The sequence below is a fragment of the Leuciscus leuciscus genome (genome assembly GCF_965113295.1).
Source record: "Leuciscus leuciscus genome assembly, chromosome: 20".
In the NCBI taxonomy this organism is placed as follows: domain Eukaryota; kingdom Metazoa; phylum Chordata; class Actinopteri; order Cypriniformes; family Leuciscidae; genus Leuciscus; species Leuciscus leuciscus.
The window spans coordinates 19,809,529-19,835,806 of record NC_138744.1 but is presented as its reverse complement, the minus strand read 5'-3'; the positions used below and the strand labels follow the sequence as shown (position 1 = coordinate 19,835,806).

Sequence of the window (26,278 nt, the reverse complement as noted above, 5' to 3'; positions counted from 1 at the left end):
CATGCAGTGTACAGGGAGAAACGAGAGGTGATTAACCTCTTCCGACCGGCAATAGGATAGTCGGATGAATTTCTTACATGTCAGTAATTTTGGTTGCCCCTCGTGAGGGTATGGTACAGTTGAAGCAGAGCTACGAACTGATTGCCCTAAACTCATAGATTTTTCTGCACGAAAAAAGTTCAACCATTTCCTCTTTAATGCAGCGAGAAAGAAAACGAAAAGAGGGGGATCTTTAAGTTCTGTAGCTATCAAACAGCTGCAATTTAGCAAACTGTTGCTTACCTCCAGTTCACGTTGCAAAATGGATAAACCATATTACCCACGTCTTCCAAGCCAACGGCGGGTGCATTATTCAACATTTAGGACATTTATCATTTGAGATCGGTGCGGCCCAGACATTCACAGCAGATTTAATCACTCTTAACACACCTCACACCACAGGAAAATCTGATAAGACAAAATCGCCTGCAGCTTGAAAAACATACAGTGTTTTGGAGCTATAAACGTTGACCATAGCTCTCCTTTGTACGTTCATGAGAAAAGCTTTGTTGGCTTGAGGACTTGAATAATCACCTCAATTTCTATTTTTCTCACTAAAACCTACTGAAAAACCACTAAAACCTTTCTTTTATTAGAAAAACATATATCTTCAGAAGATATAACTGCATGATATGCATTAAATACTTATGAGACATTTGCATTCTTTTTGAAGCTTGAAAGCGAGTCAGTACCCACCATCGTTGTACGGAAAAGAGCGACTAGAACATTTATGAACATTTCTCCTTTCGCGATCCTCAAAAGACATACAGGTTTGAAATGACATGAGGGTGAGTAAACGATGACAGAATTTTTGGGTGAACAATCCCTTTAAAGGGCCATGAAACACTAAACTAGTTTCAAGAAAACAATGCTCAATATTTTGGAGCTATAAGACATTTTAAAGCTGCAGTCCGAAACTTTTTGGGGTTAAAAATGATCCAAAATAAATGTTTGAGCAAGTACATAACCAGCCAGTGTTCAAAACTATCTGCTTGCCTTAGCTTGATTCAAAACGGTAAGCTTGTAATAATGTTTTAATTCCAGTGGTACTGGTGGATTTCCGCGGGAAATTCGAGCATGTCTTTGCATCATTACGTCACATCTGTACACATAAAGAAGGAGTCCCGGCTAGTAGGCTATATTGCGTGTGAGGATGTTGGAGGTGGAGATTTATAGCCTTTTCTCACAGCACTTGATATAATTAAACTTATCAATTTGATGGTGGATCCAGAAAGGTTTAAACAACAATCACCAGTGACAACTGGAGATTCACCCGTTGTAAAACGCGAAAGACTTCGGACTTCGGAGAAAAAAAGAGACTGCAACCGGGCCCATGCGAAAACAAGGACAAATATCGGAAGGGCATTATGTAGTCACGCAATGGTGATGTTGTTAACATTAACAATTTGAGAACAAAGTATAATTTGCACGGTTTGACGTGATATGATAAGCGATCGTTAGATTTAATCAGCGCGATTTACTGCAATGCTTTTTTTCCTTAGTTGGTCAGAACAAAAGTGGATGTTACTTGTTCAGATTACATTTTCCGGTGAAAATTCTTATGTTGGTCATACTTCCAAAAAGTAGAATCTGTGATTGCGAATGACAGTATCCACACCGGCGCGGTTACTGACAGCCGCATATTCTCCTCAAAACATTGGATTAATCCGCGCTGTGCCGTGCCGAGGCACAACCCACGTAAAGTTAATAATTCCGCGAATAACTGCAATTGCAGATTTCGAACAGAGATGGCGACAAAGAGGAAAAACGATGGACTGCAGCTTTAAAGTGAGGCCATGTTATAACTTATTATACAAACAGGGTGGAGATGTTGTAAAATAACTGCTAAAGCTAATGCTAGTTAACGCTAGGTTAAGAAGCTTAAAGGACAAGTTCGGTATTTTACACTTAAAGCCCTGTTTACAGATCGTATCTGATGAAATAGAATGGTTAAGATTAAAATTTAAACACATGCTGCTGTCCCGAGAATTTTAGGTTTATTTCGCTTCCCCCCACCACCCCCACAATGGTTGTCTATGTGCACTGGAAGATTCCGTCCTAAAAACACATTAAACTTTCGTTTACAAAGACGTGAAACTCACCGAGTGGTCAGGGGGTGTTCACTGATATGTTCCATCAAAAATCGCTGAAAAAGATGCATTCCAACAGGTTTTATCGTAGTTTTTGTCCAACTCCATTGACTCAATAGGACGTGCTGTGAGACCGCAGCACCTTTACGATATTACTCCGCCGCTTCTTCTTCTGCTTCTTCTGTGTATTCAATGAAATGCCAGTGGTTTGCTTGCAATTGGCAAAGGTGCATTATCGCCACCAACTGGGCTGGAGTGTCTATTATTCAAGCTCTCAACGGAAGAATCACGGGTGTGACGCGTTTTGCAAAATAGGTCCACAAAAGCGAAATAAACCTAAAATTCTCGGGACAGGAGCATGTGTCCAAATTTTAATCTTAACCGTTCTATTTCATCAGATACGATCTGTAAACAGGGCTTTAAGTGTAAAATACCGAACTTGTCCTTTAAAGACAACAAGAAATCAAAATTGACCCGATTTGCTTATTTAAAGATGCTGTGTGTCTTTTTTTTATGCTGAAATTATGTATTTGGGGTGTTTGGACACAGAATGGGGCTTTTCTTACCAGACTTGGGGTTGCAGAGCACAGGAGGGCTGCTGCTGAGTGTGGGGCTACTGCTATAGTAACCACTGCTGCCACAACTACTGCTCATACTGCTCCGCCGTACCGCTGACACCACCTTTATCTCTTTAGTGGGACTGACTGAGGGGAAGGAGAGAAATTAGGTTAGATAGAGACTGTATAAGAGGAAGTGAGAGAATTCACACGCAACACTTCTGCCTGCTAAAAACACCATGATCCAACAATTTAGATGGCGTTGTGGTGTCTATCCTTTTTTTGCATTTACTAACTAAAAAAAACAAACAAAAAAAACAGTCCAACAGAAACATCAGATCTGTTAAGAGTTCTCCTTTTGATGAAAATATACCATATGGCAAACAGCATCATGAACACGTATACAACTGTTAAGAAAGCTAAATGAACATACCATAAACTTCTAGCTTTATATAAAGCTAATTATAATTGCTACAGCCAAACACAAACCCCAACATTAAAACTTTTTATTATAAAAATAAATATTATATAATATTATATAATAAATAAAAATGATTTACCACTTAAAAATGAAATGCAAAGAAAGAAATCAATATATTAATTCACAAGGGTCTCAAAGGATATATAAACAAATCACTTTTAAAATAGTCATATTTCATAATGTTTATTTCATTTATGCTTAATTTATTTTCATTTTTAAACATTTATTAGATTTGATTTTTATAAAAATAAATAAGAAAATAATTAACCCTATTTTATTTTTTGAATAATCCTCTCCTTAATTTTTTAGTAATATCACTGTGAAATTGATATTGTCAACAGAACAAAAAATCACTGATTATAGACCTTATGCGTCAGAGAAACAAGCGTGCAGCCTTCTTTAGAATATTGTCTTTGAACTTCCGTTTTTGCGGTAGCTCTGTGCATTTCAATGGCATCGCTGTCGAGGAGTAATTTAGCTGGTGAAGTGGATTTACTTATTGTAAAGTTAACGAAAGTTATCATGAGGATTGTAATGTTTAAAGCAGATGTCTTAATGTAGTGAATGGTGCTGCCTCAGATTTGAAGCCGGTGACATCTGGGGTCCCACAGGGATCAGTCTTGGGCCCTGTTCTTTTTGTAATATATATAAACGATCTGCCAGATATGAATCAGTCTGATGTTTACCTTTTTGCGGATGATACTAACATTTTCAGAATAATAACAAGTGACACAGACCGAGCCTATCTTCAAGAAGATCTATGTAGCACGAGCAAATGGTGTGACCAGTGGCTATTAAAGATGAATCCCGAAAAGTGTAAACACTTACATACTGGGAAAAAAAAATGACACAATAGCCAATTATGTAGTTGGGGATATAGTGGTTAATCCTGTACGTGAGGAGAGGGACGTAGGTGTTGTGGTGGATGGTTCACTTGAATTCCACACACATATTTCTGAAAAAGTAAAAAAAGGAACATCTATGATTGCAATAATAATAAGAACTTTAAAAATGTAGGTAAGGATATATTTTTACCATTGTATAAATCCCTGGTAAGATCACATCTTGAATACGCAAGCTCGGTGTGGTGTCCATATAAATCAAAATATGTAGAAAAAATTTAAAGAGTCCAGAGAAGAGCTACTAAATTAATTCCAGGAATGAAAAATATGTCGTTTGAAGATAGATTGAGGAAATTAAGTTTACCAACACTCAAATTTAGGAGATATAGAGGAGATATGATTCAGGTATCACTTGTACAGGGAATATACGATGTAACAGTTGAACCTATCTTTCAGTTCTGGAACAATAGGTACGAGACACGAGGGAATTCTTTAAAACTCTACCCTAGAACATGTCTGTCTGAAAAGAGAAAGAACTTTTTTACACTTCGTGCGGTAAAATCATGGAATGAGCTTCCAGAAGAAGCTGTGTGTTCCCCTTCTATTCATTCCTTTAAGAACAGGTTGGATGCATTTTGCCTGTCAAAAGATGTTATGTATAATTATAAAGCTTGTTATTAACTAATGTAATTAATTTTTGTAATTTAGTTATGATTGTTAGAAAAACTTCAATTATGAAATTAATGTTTTTATGAAATGTTAAAATGTGAATTTTATATGTATATATATATATTTGTTTGTGTTTTTAGAGTCTGGAATAGAGGATTGTATATCCTGTACCAGAAATCTTTTCAATACATTTCAATACATTTCTTAACAAATGTCAGTAGACCGGGAAGATTTTAAAACGAGCCGCTCATTCATAAATACGTAAGATCGCTGTGAAAATACAGACCTGAAGACAAAAGACAACGAGTGCAGCGCTGAAAAGGGGCAGGACTACATAAGGTCTTTACTGTAATTAAAATATGCAATAAGTACAGAAAACAGTGTTGGGTAGCACTTTATTTTACAGTCCTGTTTCGTATGAACATACTATGTAATAACTAGATACTTACCCTAAACCTACCCCTAAAACTAACCCCTGTAGTTACCTTACACTACTCAGTACTTTTGTGAGTAAGTACATTGAAAGTGCACTTACTGTAAAATAATGTACAACCCAGTGTTGTGTAGTTCAACACTGATGACTGATGTAGAATCTACCTGATTCAAAGTCAAAACATTAAAATTCATGTACTTGTTAAGTCAACATACACACTCCACAGGCCCGTTAAAAATGAGAGTTCATATTTTATTCAGCTCTGAAAAGAGGAAGCAGTCCCAAGACAACATGAGCTAATTTCTTTTTCTGACTCATGACGGCGTGAGACTGAATCTACAGGCAAATGCTGAAAAACACTTGATCTGAAACAACTTTACATTTACTGTAATACATTATTCAATGTGATAAATGCTAAATTGCAGCTTTATCTAGTAGTATAACACCGTGTGCAGAAACACTAGATCATGAATCTAAATTAAAGGTAAAACGAAGCAAGCATCAAGAGAACAGAAGTAGTCTTAAAAAAGTGAGGTTAAATTTATAATAATGACTAATACCAAATAACTCAAATGGAGTATTACTAGACCAAACAGAGGAAAACCAGGCAAAAGGGGCATGTTGTGCTTGTTTGACATGCTCACCTTTCACATACTCATCACAACAACAACAAAACATGATATGACAGATACATCTAACTAACTCTCCCAAAGAGGTTTGGAAACATCTGCGCAGATGAGAAACTACAACCTCCCCTATTTGAACATTCCTTACTTTCAGTACACAAACTATGTGAACTTCCCCCTGAGAACTCTAGTAGTGTACATAAGCACTGACAGAATGTGAAAACCTCTAAACATCGAACTGTCAATCGAAATGAACTGCTGTGGACTGTGGATGTAATGTCTATTCAGTTCTGTACTCACCTGTCACTGTAATGCAATGTCAATGAATTATCTTGATTCAGGGGTCTTTGTCAGCCAATACTGATATGCAATTCATTGTAATTGATTTGCTTGTTTATTTATTTGACTTGCATATCATGTAATAAATCTGATTATTAAAAATGCATTATATATTGAATATTATACATATTTTTAATAAATTAACTCCTTTTAGCTGATTAGATGTTTGCACACAAATGTGACACTTCAAATTAAAAGCAATGTTTTCCAGATGATGCACTCTTTCAAAACACGAGTTAGTCATTTCAGCAACTTCCTTACTACAACAATGAAATAGATTTTGGTTGTCCTAACTTTATTATGCACTGCATAAACAGCTAATTAAAATGCATGAGACCACATCCAAAAGTTCATTATCTATGTGCCACTGCAAATGATCACAGTTGTGTCCACCAAACCTAAAAAATCTATATAATAAAACTACAGTGTGTAATGAACACCGGTGTGCATGCATGCTGTGGATTTCCTTAATGATCATGGACTAACCTGAAAGGAAGCTGGTGTTCCCCCCATCAGAGCCCTGTTTGCGCAGACAGAAAGGGCTGTCCTGGTTCTCCGGTATGCTACGACAACGCTCGTTCAAAAGCTCCATCAGTCGTCGTCGCCGCCGGAAATTCATTCTGAATTGGTAAAGCAGTCCGCCATCCACAAAGTGGTGCTTGTTAGAAACTGGGGGAAAGAAAGAGAAATGCATAGAGAAAGAAGGCCATATGTCAGTTTACTGGAATTAAAGTCATGAACCGTCAAGCCACAATGGTCTAAAACCTAGAAGTGAAAGACAGAAAATACAAAACTCAACTCAATATCCTTATTTTTGATTGTACCTTCAAGGCTTTTGTTTAATTCATTTATTAAATGTAAAATAATATTCATGTTTTATTTGTTCATTTAATTTTTGTTTATTTTACCAAGACAAGGGGGCAGAGGTTGGCAAAACAGCAGAAAAAGCTGAAGTGCCTTCTTAAGAGTTCTGCTCAAAGCAGGAGAACCAGTTTAACCAAGTCTAGAGAGTGAGTGAGTGAGTGAGTGAGTGAGTGTGTTTGTGTAAGAGGAGCACATGCCATCTTAAAATCTCATCCCATAATCCTATGGAGGAGTCACAGAGCAATCCTTAACTCCCTTCTTGCATAATATCCCATGAGTCATCATGTTTCAAAAACCGTATTTAGTTTTACATAAGAGCATTAACTTTCCCTTTTTATTACCATGTTCAGTGCTCTACTGTGTTATTATTCTGCCATGTCTCTAATCACAGGACCGTTACTTTATGTTTCAGCAATATTTCAAAGACATGCGGCAGGAGAAGTTCAATATGACATTCCTCCTTCCACCACTACAAATAATGTGTTCACCATGTGTGCACATTCCTTTGCTATCAACACATAAAATAAAATAGTCTTTCTTAAAAACTGGGAACCTTTGAAACAAGCAAAATCAAACATATATGTATTGGACAGTGAAGCATAGTGGATGCATATGGTTTGTTGTGCAGAGGAATGCAGATGTGTGTAGGAGAGAGCTGAGCTAAACACTCGCTCATTGTCTGACTATCACTGCATGGTTAGTCTCGCAGAACAAGTCTTTTGCCTTTTCGCAAACAGTCTGGTCAATTTTTCTGCTTATTCTGGCCAAGAAATACCAAATTAGACAAGAAGGGACCATGTGACAGACGTATAAAGTGGCCTTTATTATTTTTTCCATTATTTATTTAGAATTTTGTGAGCAAACAAGCAGTCGTATATTATCTTAAAGAATAGAAAAAGTTATGCGAGGAGCCAATGAGCTCGCTGCTCATCCTTCAAATACTTGGTCAGCATTTGCTTTAGCAGTTGCAGTGCACTTTTAGAAACCCTCCACCTTTCCCAGCTCCACCTGTATAAATCTGCTATGAGTAATTCATGTATGTTATATTGTACAGCAGCAGCATGTCTTACTTGCTCACAGCAGTGTATGTATTGGCAATAGCAATTCCCGTGCTTGATCTGCAGCAACAGCAGCAATAACCAACACCAGCAGCAGCAGCAATAACTGCAGCAGCAATAACCAACACCAGCAGCAATAACTGCAGCAGCAGCAATAACCAACACCAGCAGCAGCAGCAATAACTGCAGCAGCAGCAATAACTGCAGCAGCAGCAGCAGCAATAACCAACACCAGCAGCAATAACTGCAGCAGCAGCAATAACTGCAGCAGCAGCAATAACCAACACCAGCAGCAGCAGCAATAACTGCAGCAGCAGCAATAACTGCAGCAGCAGCAATAACCAACACCAGCAGCAGCAGCAATAACTGCAGCATCAGCAATAACCAACACCAGCAGCAATAACTGCAGCAGCAGCAATAACCAACACCAGCAGCAGCAGCAATAACTGCAGCAGCAGCAATAACCAACACCAGCAGCAGCAGCAATAACTGCAGCAGCAGCAATAACTGCAGCAGCAGCAATAACCAACACCAGCAGCAGCAGCAATAACTGCAGCAGCAGCAATAACCAACACCAGCAGCAATAACTGCAGCAGCAGCAATAACCAACACCAGCAGCAGCAGCAATAACTGCAGCAGCAGCAATAACCAACACCAGCAGCAGCAATAACTGCAGCAGCAGCAATAACCAACACCAGCAGCAGCAGCAGCAATAACTGCAGCAGCAGCAATAACCAACACCAGCAGCAGCAGCAGCAATAACTGCAGCAGCAGCAATAACCAACACCAGCAGCAGCAGCAGCAATAACCAACACCAGCAGCAATAACTGCAGCAGCAGCAGCAGCAGCCGCGTAGCAGATCTATTCCGCAAAGGCCAAACATATCAACATTGCCATATCCATTACCATGCCAAACACTCTGAGAGTTGTCATGACAGAAATATATGTATGTGGTCAGAGTGGCATCCAGTCTATGGGCAAAGAGAGATAAACTGTATTTTTAGTATCTTATAATCCATAAAGGGCTCTCATATCTCAAAGCAAGATTGTTGTTGTTGTTGTTGTTTTTTTAATGTACGTTAAATGCTCCAAATGTAGTGTTTCATTTAAAAAAAAAGATATAGGCAAAAAGTTTCAATTTTGCAGAATACACTTTTTTTTATATATAATTGTAGTCCCATCCTTTTAACCAAGATTAAATCTGATGTCTAATTTAATGATATGCTAAAGTTCTCAAGTCTCACGCATTAGCCGTGAGACACACGCAATTCAACCAGTTCACACACTCACACGCCACACCGTGTATTTCTCACGCTGAAAAGGCAATGCCAACCAAGTTGTCCTGCAAGCTTTATATATAACGTTGTATACGAGGCGCAGGCACACAAAGTGAAGTTTCCTGCCGCCAGCACGTATCTCGGCCAGATTGCGTTCGTTACTAGGCAACATAGATGCGCGAACACACGGAAGTTGACGGAACATTCTCAGCCACCGTACGTTCGTTACTAGGTAACCAACAACATCGCGCGAACACACGTCGTGATGGAGAAGGTAAGTTTGAAGAAAGCTCGTCAAACATTTTTAGGCTAGAACATGTAATATATAGCCCATCGTATACATTATTATTGATGCAGTCAAAAACTCTACAACTACTTTGCAACCAGGCCAGAAGCTTTGGCTCAGTTTGGCTAGCTTACGTTATCTGAAACTAAGGGAAATGTTAGTGGGTATGGGGAGGAATGAAGATGTATTTCTTCATTTTATTTTAAATGATATATTATACTGTATTAATAGTCTTTCTAGTTACATTAAGGCTACATGTATTAAAGCAGAGTGCTCTGGGTAATATTTTATATCCTGTCAAAACATACATTAATCATTGCCATAGCATTTGTATTTTCCAAACACTTACAACACAAAACACATTTCCTAAGCTGGAGTGTGTACTCTTGTGTACGTACACACACACACACACACACACACACACACACACACCTTAATACTCTAATATGTAATTTGTTCACAATGTCCCACCACACAATAAATCATTATACCATTTCGACTAGACACATTCAAAATGCAAAAAGATTTGTTTTTTCAAACTGTTTGGAGCAATTTGTTATATTTTTGTAATTTTTGTATATTTGTAATTTTGAAACATAACATTAAAGAGTATATTTGATGTGATGAATTGCTCTGTCATTTATCAGATTTACCAATTGTTATAATTTCAATTTGCGCTGGTTAATTATGAACAATGGGTCAAATTGGGGGGCGGGGGCGGGGCTCCATTAGGGCTCCTCCCCTAACCGCATGTGATCTCACTCCAAGCTTTTGATAAAACTTGAGAACCCTAAACCATAAGAGAACCATAAACTGTCAGTCCAAATCTTTTTTTCATATACCATTGGCTTCCAATAAAATTTAGCAAGTGTGAAAAAAAAAATACGTTTCTAACTACATTTATGTGATTCGAAATCCTATTCAAATTTTACTTTAGTTTCAATCGCATAAAATTTTACTTAAGTTTCAAACGCAGTTTCTGCTTTGATCAGATTTTGTGTAGCTTTTCACTTTCTCACGCCACATCAAATGTATAAATGTCAGACGTCGCTGCAGGAACAAGGTTGTGTTGTGTTGTTGTCAATGTGTGATCTTCATGGTCCAGTGATGAGGTGATACCACACAAGTCCTCCAGTCACCGCTAGTCGGCCTGGTCCACCACACACCTTTATCAATTTTGAGAATTTAACAACGGCATGGAATAAAGCCACGCAAAGGTGTATACTCAGTCTTCATTAAAAGTATTGTGTTACCAGTGCTGATGCAGTTTTATGCGGTATTTGATCTTGAAATCAGCTGATGATAAATAAAACGCAGCTCAGATCTGTCGCTTTCGATGACGTGAACTCCATTGAATTTGCACAAAGCACGGAACTGCAACAACACTGATGAAATGTGTAAAAACATTGATCTTTTCAGTAGAAAAAGGATTGGATTTCTATCCAAAATAAATAAATAAATAATGATTGTTTCATGGACATAACTCATAGCTCAGCAATAAAATGGGGGCGGGGGGGATGGGTGTTGTGACACTCAGCTCTCTGAAATAAACTCTCTGCTCACTGTGTCTTTTAGGCCTCCTGAACAAAAGTCCCACACACTGAGCCGACTGTTGAGCACATGCAGTCACATTCAACCCAGAAGCAAAACCAGGAAAAGCAGAGAACGTGCTTTCTGGTTCTGGAGAACACTGCCGTCTCCACCCTGATGAGGGGAATGAGTTCATATGCTGGTGTGTGCAGCATGATCGTCCTTTTTCATGCTTATTTATCGTACAACTGTGCAGTGCAACTTTGGCTGGCCGTTAAACAGTGACAACAGATTTACACACACTTCTCGACACAGTGCAGTGCTGCAATTTCAGGCAGTTCCGCAATTTCAGGGGGCCTCGCTGTTGACAGTTAAAGGCTGTCATCTTCACCCTATCCCTGGCCCTACCGCCATGGGCAAAATGATGAATTCACCTCAAGTTTTTTTCCACTGATCTGTTGGTTTAAAACAGCAGATTTCCTCAGATGCCCTGCTGATGTGTGTTGCTGTGTTGACTGTATCCAAATGTGTCAGCTAAATTCAAGTCAGGGCACAAACCTTTGTTCAGTTATGTGGTTTTTGCTTTATGTAATATCTGTATGCATATGAACATAATATAGACACGCTGATTCATATACAGTATTTAAGTGCAAGACTAGAACACATCCCAAAAGGCTTAACTTAATTGTGTGGAAAAGTTCTCCGTAATTTAAAGGATTAGTTCAATTTAAAATGAAAATTAGCCCATGATTTACTCACCCTCAAGCCATCCTAGGTGTATATGGCTTTCTTCTTTCAGACGAATACAATCGGAGTTATATTAAAAAATATCCTGGCTCTTCCAAGTTTTATAATGGCAGTGGATTGCAACCAACAGATTGAAGCTCAAAAATGTGCATCCATCCATCATAAACAAACTTCACACGGCTCCGGGGGGTTAATAAAGGCCTTCTGAAGCAAAGCGGTGAGTTTGTGTAAGAGAAATATTCATATTTTAACACGTTACAAAGTTACAAACGAACATACGCAGTCTACTTGCCCCTAATGCGCAACTTACGCAACTCATGACGTCAGAAGTAGCGTAGTGTGTCACAGCGGAGCGTAAATATCAGCAGTACGCTGCATTACTCGCAGAAGTTGCGCTTTACACTTAAGTGGAATCTGTATGTTCGTTTGGTCGGAAGCTAGTTATTTTACTTTATAAAGTTTTAAATATTAATATTGTTCTCACACAAACTCATCGTTTTGCTTCAGAAGGCCTTTATTAACCCCCTGGAGCCGTTTGGAGTTCGTTTATGATGGATGGATGCACGTTTTTTAGCTTAAATCTGTTGGCTGCAATCCACTGCTATTATAAAACTTGGAATAGCCAGGATATTTTTTAATATAACTCTGATTGTATTCGTCTGAAAAAAGAAAGCCATGTATACCTAGGATGGCTTGAGGGCGAGTAAATCATGGGCTAATTTTCATTTGAGAGTGAACTACTCCTTTAAGGTCATTCACATTTTTATTCAAAGTCAGCAGAAATCAGACAGGAAGTGCTGTCAAACAAAGACACTGTATCAGACTCAACAGGGCACTGGTTGTGCTGCCGTGCATGTGACTGTTGGTGTGTGTGTGACTGAATAGGGTATAGCTCCATTCTATAGGAGTCGCTATGTGTGTGTGTGAGTGCAGGTCTGTATTGGCTGTGTGTATACAGCTGTGTATTATGCATGTGAATTCTTTTGTGTAGATGAGTTCTAGTTTGACACTGTGTTTGCCTGTTGTCTGGTCAAAGGTATGCCCATCTGTTGCTGACCATCAAAGTCTTTCCTCCTGTCAAGTCATGACTCAACAAGCCCCCTTGTATAATTTAATAGCTTACATAACTTGAATGAATGCAAATTTTAAAGCACAATGCATTGTATGATTAGTGAATTCCTGAAGCTCTAGGAGTTACTTAGAGATATATGTTCTAAAGTGAACCATGAAAATGCATTTCAACAAAACAATTGTCAGATTAATATGTAGTATTAAATTCATGCAGCAAACCATCAACCTAAATTTGGATTTATTCAATGTATTTTGTCTTGTTGTTTTCTCTGTCAGAACAATGTCAATCTAGTAGGTCCATCACTAAATGAGAGTTTGAATAAGTGTATTTTAGTCCTTCAAACTTTTATACCATTACAAGAAAAGTTTACATTTAAATGTAACACAAAAATGTAATGTGGTTTATCCATCAAATAAAAGTTATAACATATTTTCAATACACCTTGACAAGTGAATGTATCTTAATCATTATTTTCAAATAACTGAACCTTATCATAAATAGGTCAAGTCTTATTGACCTATTATTATTACATTGAGCAACATCTGTGAATGTCGTTCACAAATGTTTCTAGACCAGCGTTTCCCAACCGGGAAAATCGCCAGAATCCACTTCTCTTTCGCGCTTTCGCTTTGAATATCCTCATGAGAGCAGTCTTAAATTAGTTAAATAAAGTCTTAAATGAACGTTAAAGGGATACTCCACTTTAAAATGAAAATTCTGGGCCCTATTTTAACGATCTGAAACGCAAGTGTCAAGCGCAAAAGCGCAAGTAACTTTGTGGGCGGGTCTCGGCGCTGTTGCTATTTTCCCGGCGGGATAAATGACTCTTGCGCCTGGCGCAAATCTAAAATGGGTTGGTCTGAAGTAGCTTCATTATTCATAGGTGTGGTTTGGGCGTAACCTGAAATAAACCAATCAGAGCGTCATCTCACATTCCCTTTAAGAGAAGACGCGCTTTTTCCATAGCGGATTGCTATTGTAACGGCGGATTTGCCAGGCGCGCGCCAGGAGCGGTTCACAGCCAAGGAGAGCAACGCTCTCGTCACAGCCGTAAAAGAGAGAAGTTACATTGAAATGGAGAAACCCTACCAAATTAACTTCGGTTAAACAGGCGTATGATAATTTGGGTAAATGTGTAAGCTAGATGTATGCTTTTATAATAAATCGTCTATCTATCTATCTATCGTAATAATGTATGATTTGCAAAAATGAAAACTGCTGCTTCTGTGTAGATGAGAGAATAAAAGTGCGCGTTGTGCACACGCTACATTGATTATGGCCAAGCATGCGCCCTTAAAATAGCATATGAATAACATGCGCAACGCGCCACTGACTTTAAACTATTTTTTCCTGGTTAGTGGCGCAATTGTTTTCTAAACCTGCAAAACAGCATGAAGGAACGTTTGCGCCAGAACACGCCTCCTCTTTGCGCTGAACCGCCCCCGGGAGCGCAAGTGTATTTCCTAACTTACCGACGTGCTTCTGTGGAGGGAAAAGTCTGCTTTGCGCGGGTGCAAAATAGGAATGATACATGCGTCGGTGTACAAAGTCACTTGCGCTGGGTGCAAGATAGGGCCCCATGTCATCATATACTCACCCTCATGTTGTTTCAATCCTTTGTGAATTTCTTTCTTCTGCTGAACAGAAAGGAAGATATTTAGAAGAATGTCAGTAACCAGACAGTTTCTGGTCCCATTGACTTTCATTATAGTAGGAAAAAATATATACTATGGAAGTCAATGGGACCCAGAAACTGTCTGGTTACTGATATTCTTCTAAATATCTTCCTTTCTGTTCAGCAGAAGAAAGAAATTCACAAAGGATTGAAACAATCCTTTTAAAGTGGAGTATCCCTTTAAGAGTTGTGAGAAAATGGGACGCGTGTGGGATCCACATGTGCAGCAGTGACATCAGAATCAAATAACACTTCATTCATAAAAAGATGCCATTAAACAATTATTTGAAATATACTGTCGTTGTTGTTTCTACATTAATTTGGAGATTAACTGTGAAATTATTACATAAAATATATTAAAAACAAGCTATCTTGTGCAATTATAACAAAATTATCCCAATATAAAAACACAAATACACTGAGTGAGCAAACATTTAGGTGAGATTTGCAATGGTAATTGAGCAATGTTTATATATGAATAAAAGCCCTAACTAAATATGTCATAATGTAAAGTGATCTCTTCAGAAGAAATTAATGATTTCCTAGACTTTAAATGGATGGGCAAAATTTTTTGATAATATTAAAAATATCTATATGACAGTAGGCCTATACGGCAGTTCTTCCCTGTGGTATTGAAAATTTATACATTTCAAGGTATAGTATCAAAGTAGTATCGTGACAACACTAGTGTAGGGTGCCACACATTTTTTTACATTTTCAAAGGGTGCCTTGACTGAAAAAAGGTTGGGAAACACTGTTCTAGACAACCAGAAGCGACCTCACCGCCAGCCACTGGTGACATGCAGCGAGAAAGTCTCTGGTTGTGTGAACCAGCTTTGAGGTGTGTGCTGCAGGACTATATTTTACATATATTTCATCCATGTGCTCACCATGCTGAATGATGCCATGCTCCAGCAGTCTGCGTCCCAACCGCTCGGCTTCCTCCCTGGTGGGCATTTCACCTTCCTGGAGGAGCCAGTCTATGAACTCCGAAGCCACCAGTGTCCGCTCATACGTCACACCCTCCTCTTCACGCGTTTGCACCAGGGTGTTTTCAGTGTTCATCAACCTGTGTAGCGAGACAGTGTACTTATTAGCATGTCAAAATATCAAACTCATTGCGTATATAATTATGAGATCACCTCAAAACAGCTTGGTTCGAGAAGTGATTTTCATCAAATCAAGGTCAAAGTTCAGCAGTGCTGCTAAATATGTATGTCAACAGAAGAAGAGTAACAGAACTGTCAAGAAATGCAACATTCTCTGCCATTTAAAGGCAGGTCCTGACGGCTCAAAATCAAACACTTTCATGTTTGCCACAAAGACTCGATGTTGTCAGCACACAACTAAAGATTGCCTTGAGAGATACAAGTCTTCAGAGAAAATGTGAGTTTCTAAGAAACAACTGAAGAAAAAAAAAAAACCTTGACTATCACACCATGTCAGGACCATTTGAGAACTGATCATTTATGATGGAAGCATATGCACAGTAGATATTCCAAATGCAGGCCATTCGGGTCAAAATCGTCAAGAAAAAGAGTATGATGCAAGTGAAACAGCTTGAGCAAACATCCACATGTGCCAACAAGGGCACAAATGACTCACTATCAGTCAACATGCAGTGCCAGCAATGTGAGCCTGCGTATTAGATGTTTGCCATGTACATACTGAGTCTATTCTTGTGCCTTTCAAGGCAAACAGCGATTTCAAACCACTTGCAGTTGAGCAACCATATATTAATGACTGACTTTTGCAAGAAATGATATGTGGCACTGACCTAGTTTTGAGCCCCTTATCGTTTTTTTGATCATTTTTCATTCATTTTCATCTAGCTATTCTGTTAGCAGGTCACACTTTTAACCATATCCTGAATGCTCTTCTTCCTTTAAAACCACAGATCTCGTTGCATGATATGTTTGTGACAGAGATGTTATGTTTCTTTGTCTAAATATTGCTTAGTGTTGCAGTGATCAAGTCATGAGAAACAATGTCAGAGCTCAACAATAAGGGTGGCCTGATGATCCGGTCCCAGAGTGAGAGAGTTCTGGACCAGCTGATGGAACTGCCATTTGCCCCATTAGGCAAGACAATGTTTGAACTGTTGTATTGCAGATTCTGTTTTACACTTTAATACTTTTTTTAAATAAAAAAATATTATTTTTATTCAGCAGGAATTCAACATTAAATTGATTGAAAGTGACAAAGAAATGAATATATGTTACAAAATATTTCTATTTCAAATAAATACAGTTTTTTAAATGTTCTATTAAAGGGTTAATTTACTCACCTTCATGTCATTTCAAACCCGTAAGACATATGTCTTGAAGATCACAAATGAAGATCTTTTTAATGAAATCTGAGTGCTTTCTGTCCCACCATTGACAGCCTACGCAACTACGCAAAAAGTAATCCATGCGACTCCAGTGGTTTAACCTCAATTTTATAAAGTGGCGCGAGTGCTTTGTTTGCGCAAAAAACATAATTTACCACTTTATTTACAAAATATTCATCTCTGAAGCGCGTTCACACAACAACGCCTGCTCTCACGTCAACACAACATGCATGCGTCGTGGTGCTCTCGTGAACATGCGTTTGAGATTCATATTTTGTAAATAAAGTGGTAAATTATGTTTTTTGCTCAAAGCACTCAAAGCACGCTTTATAAAATTGAGGTTAAAAAAATGGAGTCACATGAATTATGCGTTTACTATCTTTCTGGGGTTTGAAAGTGGTAGTTGAGTAGACTGTCAATGGAGGGACAGAAAGCTCTCAGATTTCATTAAAAAGATCTTCATTTGTGTTCTGAATATGAACGAAAGTCTTATGGTTTTGGAACGACATGAGGGTGAGTAATTAATGACAGAATTTTCATTTTTGGGTGAACTATCCCTTTAATCAAAGAATCTTTAATCAAATAATAAAAAATTATGGTTTCCACAAAAATATAAATCCAGGATTAGGATATTAGATATTAGAATAATTTCTGATGGATCATGTGACACTAATATTAATGTATTACAATATTTATTTATTACATTATATTATATTATATTATATTATATTATATTATATTACATTACATTACATTACATTACATTACATTACATTATATTATATTATATTATATTATATTATATTATATTATATTCAACTGAAAATCCTTATATTGTAACACTGGATGTGATTTCCAGTAGTTCCTTTGATAATTATTAATCCTTCTAAAAAAAACACACAGTAAATACACACATTATTCATTGTTTGTTTGCCTCTGCATGCATTTTCTACAATAGTTGAATTCTATGTGGATGTCTGTGTGTAAAGGGAACCAGATGCTAATAGACATTTTCGACATCTCAAAGACCTCCATTAGGGAAAAGGGAACAATCGAAAAACACTGAAGCAGGAAGTTCTTTTTAAGGGGCCATACTCCTCTTTTTACATTTGGTTTTAGTAACCCAAGCCCACAGTATCTACTGAGAACACTGGCAAACAACCCTTTTTAAAATCTCCACAACACCAGGAAGGCATAAAAAAATAAAAAAAGGTTGTTGACAAAGGCTAATCACGGTTGCTTAGAGACAGATCACAAAACATTCCTGGCCATTTTCTTATGTACTTCTTGAACCAAGTCAGAGAGAGTACCATTCACTCTCAAAAACATTTAATTTTTATGCTCCATCAGCAGACTGAGCTCTTCGGCGTTAATGGGAAGCAAACCAAACAAGCTTCCCTAAGAGCAAAGTCTGCAAATACTGACCACAAGCTCAAATGTGTCCATGGTGATTACATAAAAGCACACTGATGGTTTGTGTGACAGATGTCTCCCGCTGGACTTCATCTTCCTGTTATGCAAGAGCAGGGCGGCCCGTAGAGTAACGTCTACAATGAAGCACGGCATGCTGCTAAGTCGGCCTCATCCAGGTCATGATCGCAGAGCAAACACAAGCTGCTATTGCAAGATGGGTTAACCGTTCTTGACTCAGATTAAACTTGCTTCGAAAATTTCACTCTACGCTAACAGAGAATATTGCACTAAATGCTACCAAAAAGTTTTTCAAAGAGACCTTCAATAGAGCTTAAACGGAAGTTATTTTACAGGGCAAAGGTTGGGGTTAAATAAAAATATAAAAGTTATGACATTTGTGTCAATAAAAAAAATCTAGGCATCATTTCACGATTCGAATTGATACCATAAAATTGATGCCATTGTTACTGTTCGTATCACTGTGTATACAAGTGCTGAGGAAGATCCGGAGCTGAAATTCGGATAAGGTAACATGCGTTTCGTTTCCGACACGTGCTGTAAGCGGTAGACCAATTACAACAGACTGGGCCATCTGACCAATCAGAGCAGAGTAGGCTCTGTGAAAAGGAAGGGTTTTGAGAGACTGAATCCATGCAGACAATGTAAGAAAAGAGGTGAAGCTGCAACACTGCAAAAAGAAAAAGAAAAATGCTTTTCTTTCTTACACCCAGTGGTGTAGTCTACGTGATACGCAGGTATACGTCGTATACCCACTAGAAAAGGACAAGGATTTCCGTATACCCACTTAAAAAAAGCGTGAGGATACGTAACAACTTCGTTTTGTTGAATTTGGCTATTTTTGAATGAATAAATCAAAAGTAGGGCTGTACAATGAATCAAATCTCGATTTGGACTATAGTGTCTGTGAATATTAAAGTTAAAAGAGACTGCAATTGTTCTACGCGTCTCTGGGAATGAGCGCTCAATGTGTGCTCCACACACAAACACACACACACACGCACACACACACACACACACACACACATACTGAAGCACGCGTGACTCACGCTCGTGGTGTTTTCAGCGTTTCACTGTATTGAGACATGATGTAGGCTACATATGTGCACTTCATGGCAGAGCTGCTATGAAAGTCACTTCACGAGAATTTCACCATTTCATTTAATAAAACTATCGTCATTCATTCGTTTCATATACACACAGAAACTGTAATGTCTTTACGACAACCTGTCAAAATAAAAGTTTGGTATAACTTGAAGAAATTATAACAGAAATATATTACTATTGCACAGTAGAGTATACTTCAAGTAGGCCTAATAATAATAATAATAATAATAGTTTATTAAAACACACAGAAACTCAAATGTGTACAACCCACCAAAATAAAAGTTCGGTCCAACTCAAAGAAATTAGAAAGAAATTGCACAGTAAAATGTATTTTAAAATAATAATAATAATAATAATACAATCTATTAAAACGTTATTTTAAGGGAATATCATACAACGTTTTTCAACAGTAAACTTGCCAAAACAATAATTTTTTTTAAAACACCATTTCTAAAAGCAAATTTGTATTGATAAAACCTGTGGTTCAGGGACCATATTCATGTAACATCTAAGGCTAAATGTAGCTCTTAACTGGCTGAGTTGAGGTGGGTGTGGGTGGGTGTGGGTGGGGTGGGGGTGGGGGGAATTACAGAATACTCACTACAAAAAACTAGACTACACCACTGCTTACACCATGTCCTAACCAGAAGCGATGCGATAAGATTCCAGCGACAAATCATTTGTCTGTCCACACTAGACGAGATGCGACTGCGAGATGCGTAAAAATCAATAAAAACCCACAGCCAATCAGAACAGCATGTGGGCGGGCTCGTGCACACGCACATCACCAAAGAGTAATCTTGACGGCAATCGCACGAAAATGGATAAATAGGCTACATAATCAAATTCACAAATATGACATAATTTAAACATTATTCAAATACATAGGCTACTGAGTTACTAAAACAGTCTTTGTCAAATTAATACACTTGTTTGTTCACAGTTTGAACGTTCTTGTTTCCATTTGTTTAATTTCAAGATCTGAGGTGAAACCATTGTTGCTTTTACAGCTACAAAGCTGGGAGCACTAAATCATATTCAAAGTCACATTACACGCTTTTAACATTAAATAAAGCACATAGGCCTAAACAGTACCTGAGATTATCATTGCCACACTTTGTGTTTGTTGTTCCAGCGCGATGTCGCCGAAAAAAAGAAACCGTTTCTAATATAGAATCATCGCATGTCGCCGTCGACAAAATACTAAGACATTTTTTTTTTTTTCAGCGAATGTTAATTATGAGAAAATTAAAGTGTCTTTTGACCTTGCATTTAAATGCATGTAAACCTATTGTAGGAGACCTCCAAAACAAAAATAGGAAACTTTAAAATAGCATAATAGAGGCACTTTAAATATGTTACTAATTACTAAATTTCTTATTAATTACAGAAATACTACATTACTTATTTTTCCTACAGCATATATGCTACTTTCTAAATTATTATAATTAAAAGATGTAACTGTTTAATTGTTGAGTCGTGCACAACAGTGCATAACATACACAACATGCCAAGAATTATTCAAATGTTTTTGTTTTTTTAAATATTGAAAACATGAACACTGAAGTTCGGGGCAAGAATAAAACTAATAATTTAAATTATTATTTATAGATAATGTGGTTTTGTTCTGAGCTACATTAACAAGCAACAACTTGCAGGTAGAGCTGCTACTTCTAAACGTATCCGGCTGGAACACAGCATGCTTGATCAGCTTGAAATCTGTGTTACTATGGACACTGTTGATTTACCGGACGGGCCCCATATGTTCAAAATCAATATGTGCAGACTTGTACACAAGACAAACAACACTTTCACATCCTGTTTTAGTGGTACAACTCAGTAGAGAGGAAACTACCTTGCTTGGACCTCAATAATGGATTAGAAGAAGAGGAAAAACATGATAATGTCAATGTTTAACAAGTGGGTATCAAAACAAATAGTAAACTATTAATAATTCAATAACCTCTCAGAATTGTAATGGTGTATAAAAGCGCTTACTTCTCATATATCCGTTGACCTCTCATAAAAACTTTGGCTTGACTGTCCAGTGGAAAGGTTCCGTCATCCTTCCTGAAACGGTAGAATAGCTTCATATCTTTGAACTCCTTGTGTTCATCACAAACTGTGAGGACAAACAAATTCAAAACAGGTTTGTTGTAAGTTAAGTGCAGCTGAAAAAGTTAACAAATTAACAAAGACACAGCTACAAGCACAAGTCATGGTCTAAAGATCAATTTGGTTTCCTTGACAATGTAACAGTTTAGATCATGTTTTGTTGTACTTTTGCACGTAACATTTTGAAGGGATGAAGGTGAAGGTGAAGTTCTAAAGAATATCTTGGCCGCTCTTTTCCATATAATGAAAGTGAATGGGGACTGGGCCTCTCAAGCTCCAAAATGACAAAAACAATCACCCTAAAATTGGTCCATTTGATTTCTGTCATAATGACTGAAATTTAAGCTGTTATTCATTGACCTTCCAAAATGTACTGCACAAGTCAAAAGAATAAAAAAAGGGTACATTGACAGCATTTGATGTGAAGAAAATGGCTTCAGATCACTTATAGTTTAGCGTGCAATTCTTATGGACCACTTTTATGGAGATTTTTTTTTTTTATGGCTCCAGTCCCCATTCACTTTCATTATAACATTAGCCAGGATAATCTTCACACAGGTTTGGAACAACATGAGTAATTAATAGGGCTGGAGGGAAAAAAATCGATTCAACGAACTATAGCAATTTATTATTATTTTATTTTTTTTATCAATATTAATTCATTTTAAATTGCTTTATTTTAGTCCTTTGTTATAGGCTCTTTTATTTCAGCAGAGGGCATAGCTTGAAAATAAGGACTGCCCGATGAAACGAGGCTCAGGACAGTTGAAGCAACTGTCACTTTCCCGATCGAGAAAATCCCTAAAGTTTATCACTTGCACGTGTTTTTAAGCCTTGCCAATTGAAATATTCAAGCGCAATAAGACGCGAAGGAGAACTCAATTCAATAGTGTGAGAAGTTTTGTGTGCGCACACATCCAAAGCGCGCGCCCCAGAAAGCTGTTTCTCAGACAGCGTGCAAATGTTAAATTGAGTTGTCTTTCACGTCTTCTTGCGATTGAAAGGAAATTTTCACACAAAATTATGTAAAAAAAATGCCAGTCTCGGCAAGTATCCTAGTAAACATAGTCTGCTATATCTTGTGAACGTAAACGGTTGAGAAATCAAATGTATGTGTAATAGTATATTGGATCCATGCAGCTCTTAAAGTGACAGCAGCCTCATAAACCTGCTGCTGTCTTTGTTTTTAATGTTAATCAAACAACGAAGAACTAAGAAAAAACACTCACTGCTCTTGACTGAGTAACTTTTGTAACTTTAATAAGGATTAATCTATTTATTTTAAGTGAATTAAGTGAATTTGATTACGATGTCACTTTTTTATGATTTGATTCATTTTCTCTACCTGAAAATTACTGTTAGACTTACCTGAAAAACATGAAAATCTGTGGTTATTTTACGTATATGTTTGTTCTATTGAATTTGTGCTATTTCTTGTAATTTTATTATTTGTTCTTATTGTTATTACTGACAGTTTACTTGTCTTTAACAATATTTGAAATTTATATGAGTTAGGCTAGTCATTTTTGGTGTCACAACCATATTTAATACGGTTTTAGGTCAAAAACAACATAAGGCAATAGAAAAAGACAATAACTAGGTCTGTTTTATTTTATTTTATTTATTTATTACTTTTTGTGGAGGGGCTAGTAAAAGAATTTGGCAGGGCAAGTAAAAATTTGAACCACTGGCCTGGTTGAAAAAATCCTTAGTGTTGAGCCCTTAGAGGGCAATATGTGTTGTATCGGTGAGTATTAGGTGGTATTATCTCTTACTAGTGGACACGAAAAAAATTTTTTTAGCGAATCGGAAGATAGGTGTATCATCCCAGCCCTAGTAATTAATGACAGAATGTTACATTTTGGGTTAACGTTACCATTAATATTGTAGAATACAAATATAGGAATTCAAGTCTATGTTGGACAAACCCACCATGGTGAATGATGCTCTGGTCAAAAAGTTTCTGCATGATCGTGATGGCAGTCTCTCTGTCAGAGGCTTCTTTGTGCTCAATTAACCAATCAAGAATCTCCTTAGCTACAAAGCAGTTCGGATAGGTGCGGAGATGATGCCTTCTGTCCTTAATCACCTTACTCTCATGGAGTCGCAGCCTGGAAAACAAGGAATAAATCAGACCAAGAGTCATCTTCCCACCTGTTTCGGTGTGAATTCTCCATTCAGCAACCAGCATTAAATAACCTGCAACACAAAAACCTGTAACATCATGACACACTTTTTAAAAAATGACCTCAATACCTACATTTGCACAGCTATATCTTTCCTGGGTCAATTCATGAAGATTCGACCTAAAATAACTTCCCGATTTGTCTTTAAAAGTACAAAAGTTTTATAGAACAGATGGTTGACATAGAATGAGACAATTAAAACATTGAGATTTATAATCCAGTTCACCTAAACTCAAATGTGTAATGTAATTAGACTAACCTATGAGAGTTTCATCGAAATGCAAGTGCCCACGTGTGGCTTTTGGTGTCTTTAACAGTTATTATCAAGACTAAATTGTAATCATTATTATGTCATTATTATAATGTAATTTGGTTTTATGCAATAGCTTTGTTGCACCTTTCACTTATTCATCTGTGTTAGATTACAGAATTTATGACATCTGGGCATACAAAAGAGGATATTCTGCACACACAAAAACTGTCAATACAATGAAAGTCAATAGTGTCCAAAATGTTGTTGACTTTCATTGCATGGACAAAAACAGTTGTAACATTCAAAATATATATATTTTGTGTTTCGCAGAAGACCTACAGGTTTAAAACAACATAAAGGTCTGTAAATAACAACAGAATTTTAATTTGTGGGTGAATCTTTTTAAGAGGTGCTGGAACACACATTTTAGCTTGTTTACAACCAAAAGAAAAAACTAAAGTAAAGTTACAGTAGGTTATGAACTCCATAAGTGCCAGTAGAAGTTTCCATCATATCTTGTTCTAACACTGATAGCTACATATTCTGAATTATATTATCAGCAACAAACAGTCATGCAGCAGTTGACACAACGGCATGGGGTTGACAAGTAACTGAACACCCAGTAACAAAGACTCACATGACCACAGCAGTGTATAGCCAGTAGGTCATACTATTAAAGTGCACTTTGGCACTTTCTGACATGAACAACAGAGCAATTTGAGACACGTGATAGAACATTACCATAATAGCCTGAGTGAAATGTCAGCTACGACTAGTGTTTTCTAATGGCAAGTGGTTGGTGTCTAAAATGAGGCAAATTAATGTTTATAGGGTTTGCAGTCATATAGAACTAATGAACTAATAGTCCGAATTAATGATCAGTTATAGATCATTTCATGTTACGCATCCAGTTCTTATTTTTGGATGCAGTGCTACTGCTATCATTAATGAAAATAAAACTAAAACTAAAACTTAAATAAAAACAGACTAGCATGACTTGGAAAAAATGGAATCTAAACAAAAATAATTTATGACTCCAATGCTAACTAAAATAAAATAAAAGTGCTCACAAATTGCTTTTAGTTTTTGACACGTGATGTAATATAAACTTGAAATTCTTACACCAAATCTGCATTAAATATGAAAATACCACTAGATAGTAGTAACACTAGATTATACTGAGAAATATGAGAAACATCTTTAAATTATACAATTAAATATATTTTAAATGAAATTAAACTATTATTTGGAACCCTAAAATACTCAAATAAAAAATGACTTGTAAAAAAGTACATCGACAGAAACTTGAAAACTCCACTACACTAAAGCAAAAGATGACAGTGAAAACGAATGAAAACTAAATTGAAAAGACAAATTGATAATAAAAACTAAATGATAAAAAAAATGTAATAATAATCCTGTATTGATGTGTGAGAGTGAGAAACTTTATCCACTGTTGGACAATGTTAGCCCCCATTTTATCTATTTTATTTTTTTATTATATTTCTTGTTTTATATATAAAAAATATATTGTCTATCAATATTGTTGAGGAGGCACTTCCATATTTCTGGAACCCCTTGCTGTTTATTTAAAACCTGTCCGTTAACTGGACTAAACCAAAGTCTTTAGGTATGCAAAGATGGTGCGTCCTTATGTAGCCCCGCCCCTTTTCAGCTTTCAGCTTTTGTGTTCGGTCTTCCGGTTTGTAAATCCACAGCATGCACGTAAGATCTTACGGATTTATGAATGCACCGCTCGTTTTAAAATCTATGCTTAAAACGTTACAATGCTCATGATAACTTTCGTTAACTCTACAATAAGTAAATCCACTTCACCAGCGAATTACTTAGAAATATACAGAGCTACTGCAAAAACGTAAGTTACAAATTCTAAAGATGGCTGCGTGCTTGTTTCTCTCGCACATAAAATCTATTACTATTAATGAGAGAAAGTGCAACGCGTATTATGGCGGAATAAGTCCCGCCTTCTAAATAAAAGTCATTGCATCACTGCAGTTAGTGAATCAGAACAGTAAGTGTTCTGAGATGCGCGCTTATGACTGAACATGCGCATTGGCAAGTCCAGCCTGGAAAATACAGGTTTTTTTTTTAATGATTTGAGCATTTAGTAACAAATTTTAAGAAAGTGATTTCAATTATATGAAATTGAATCGGAAGAACAGCTTTGGAGAATTTGACGTTTGCCCATTCAAAGAGATAGGAGCTGTACTTGCATACTGCCTGAGAGGCGCTTTAAAGATGGACGCCG

At 37.1% G+C, this 26,278-nt stretch overlaps 2 protein-coding genes across 2 annotated transcripts in view; both read right to left on the bottom strand.

Moving 5' to 3' along the window:
- deptor (DEP domain containing MTOR-interacting protein) overlaps positions 1–26,278 on the bottom strand; it is a 37,919-nt gene that overhangs the window by 8,852 nt on the left and 2,789 nt on the right. Inside the window, exons 3-7 of the mRNA XM_082150016.1 lie at positions 23,503–23,681; positions 21,454–21,577; positions 15,476–15,654; positions 6,563–6,745; positions 2,696–2,833 (exon numbers count right to left, since the gene is read on the bottom strand). Coding sequence (XP_082006142.1) covers positions 2,696–2,833; positions 6,563–6,745; positions 15,476–15,654; positions 21,454–21,577; positions 23,503–23,681 — 803 coding nt within the window. The remainder of the gene's footprint in view (positions 1–2,695; positions 2,834–6,562; positions 6,746–15,475; positions 15,655–21,453; positions 21,578–23,502; positions 23,682–26,278) is intronic.
- LOC309483919 (uncharacterized protein) lies at positions 6,752–10,282 on the bottom strand. The gene is made up of 2 exons (XM_082150021.1): positions 9,960–10,282; positions 6,752–9,855 (listed from the first exon to the last, which is right to left on the bottom strand). The coding sequence occupies exon 2, from the start codon at positions 8,879–8,881 to the stop codon at positions 8,015–8,017; it is 867 nt and encodes a 288-aa protein (XP_082006147.1). The 5' UTR covers positions 8,882–9,855; positions 9,960–10,282; the 3' UTR covers positions 6,752–8,014.

What these genes read in the sequence shown, in the direction of transcription:
- LOC309483919 (XM_082150021.1), bottom strand. Translation starts at nt 8,881, where the DNA reads ATGTTTGGCCTTTGCGGAATAGATCTGCTACGCGGCTGCTGCTGCTGC.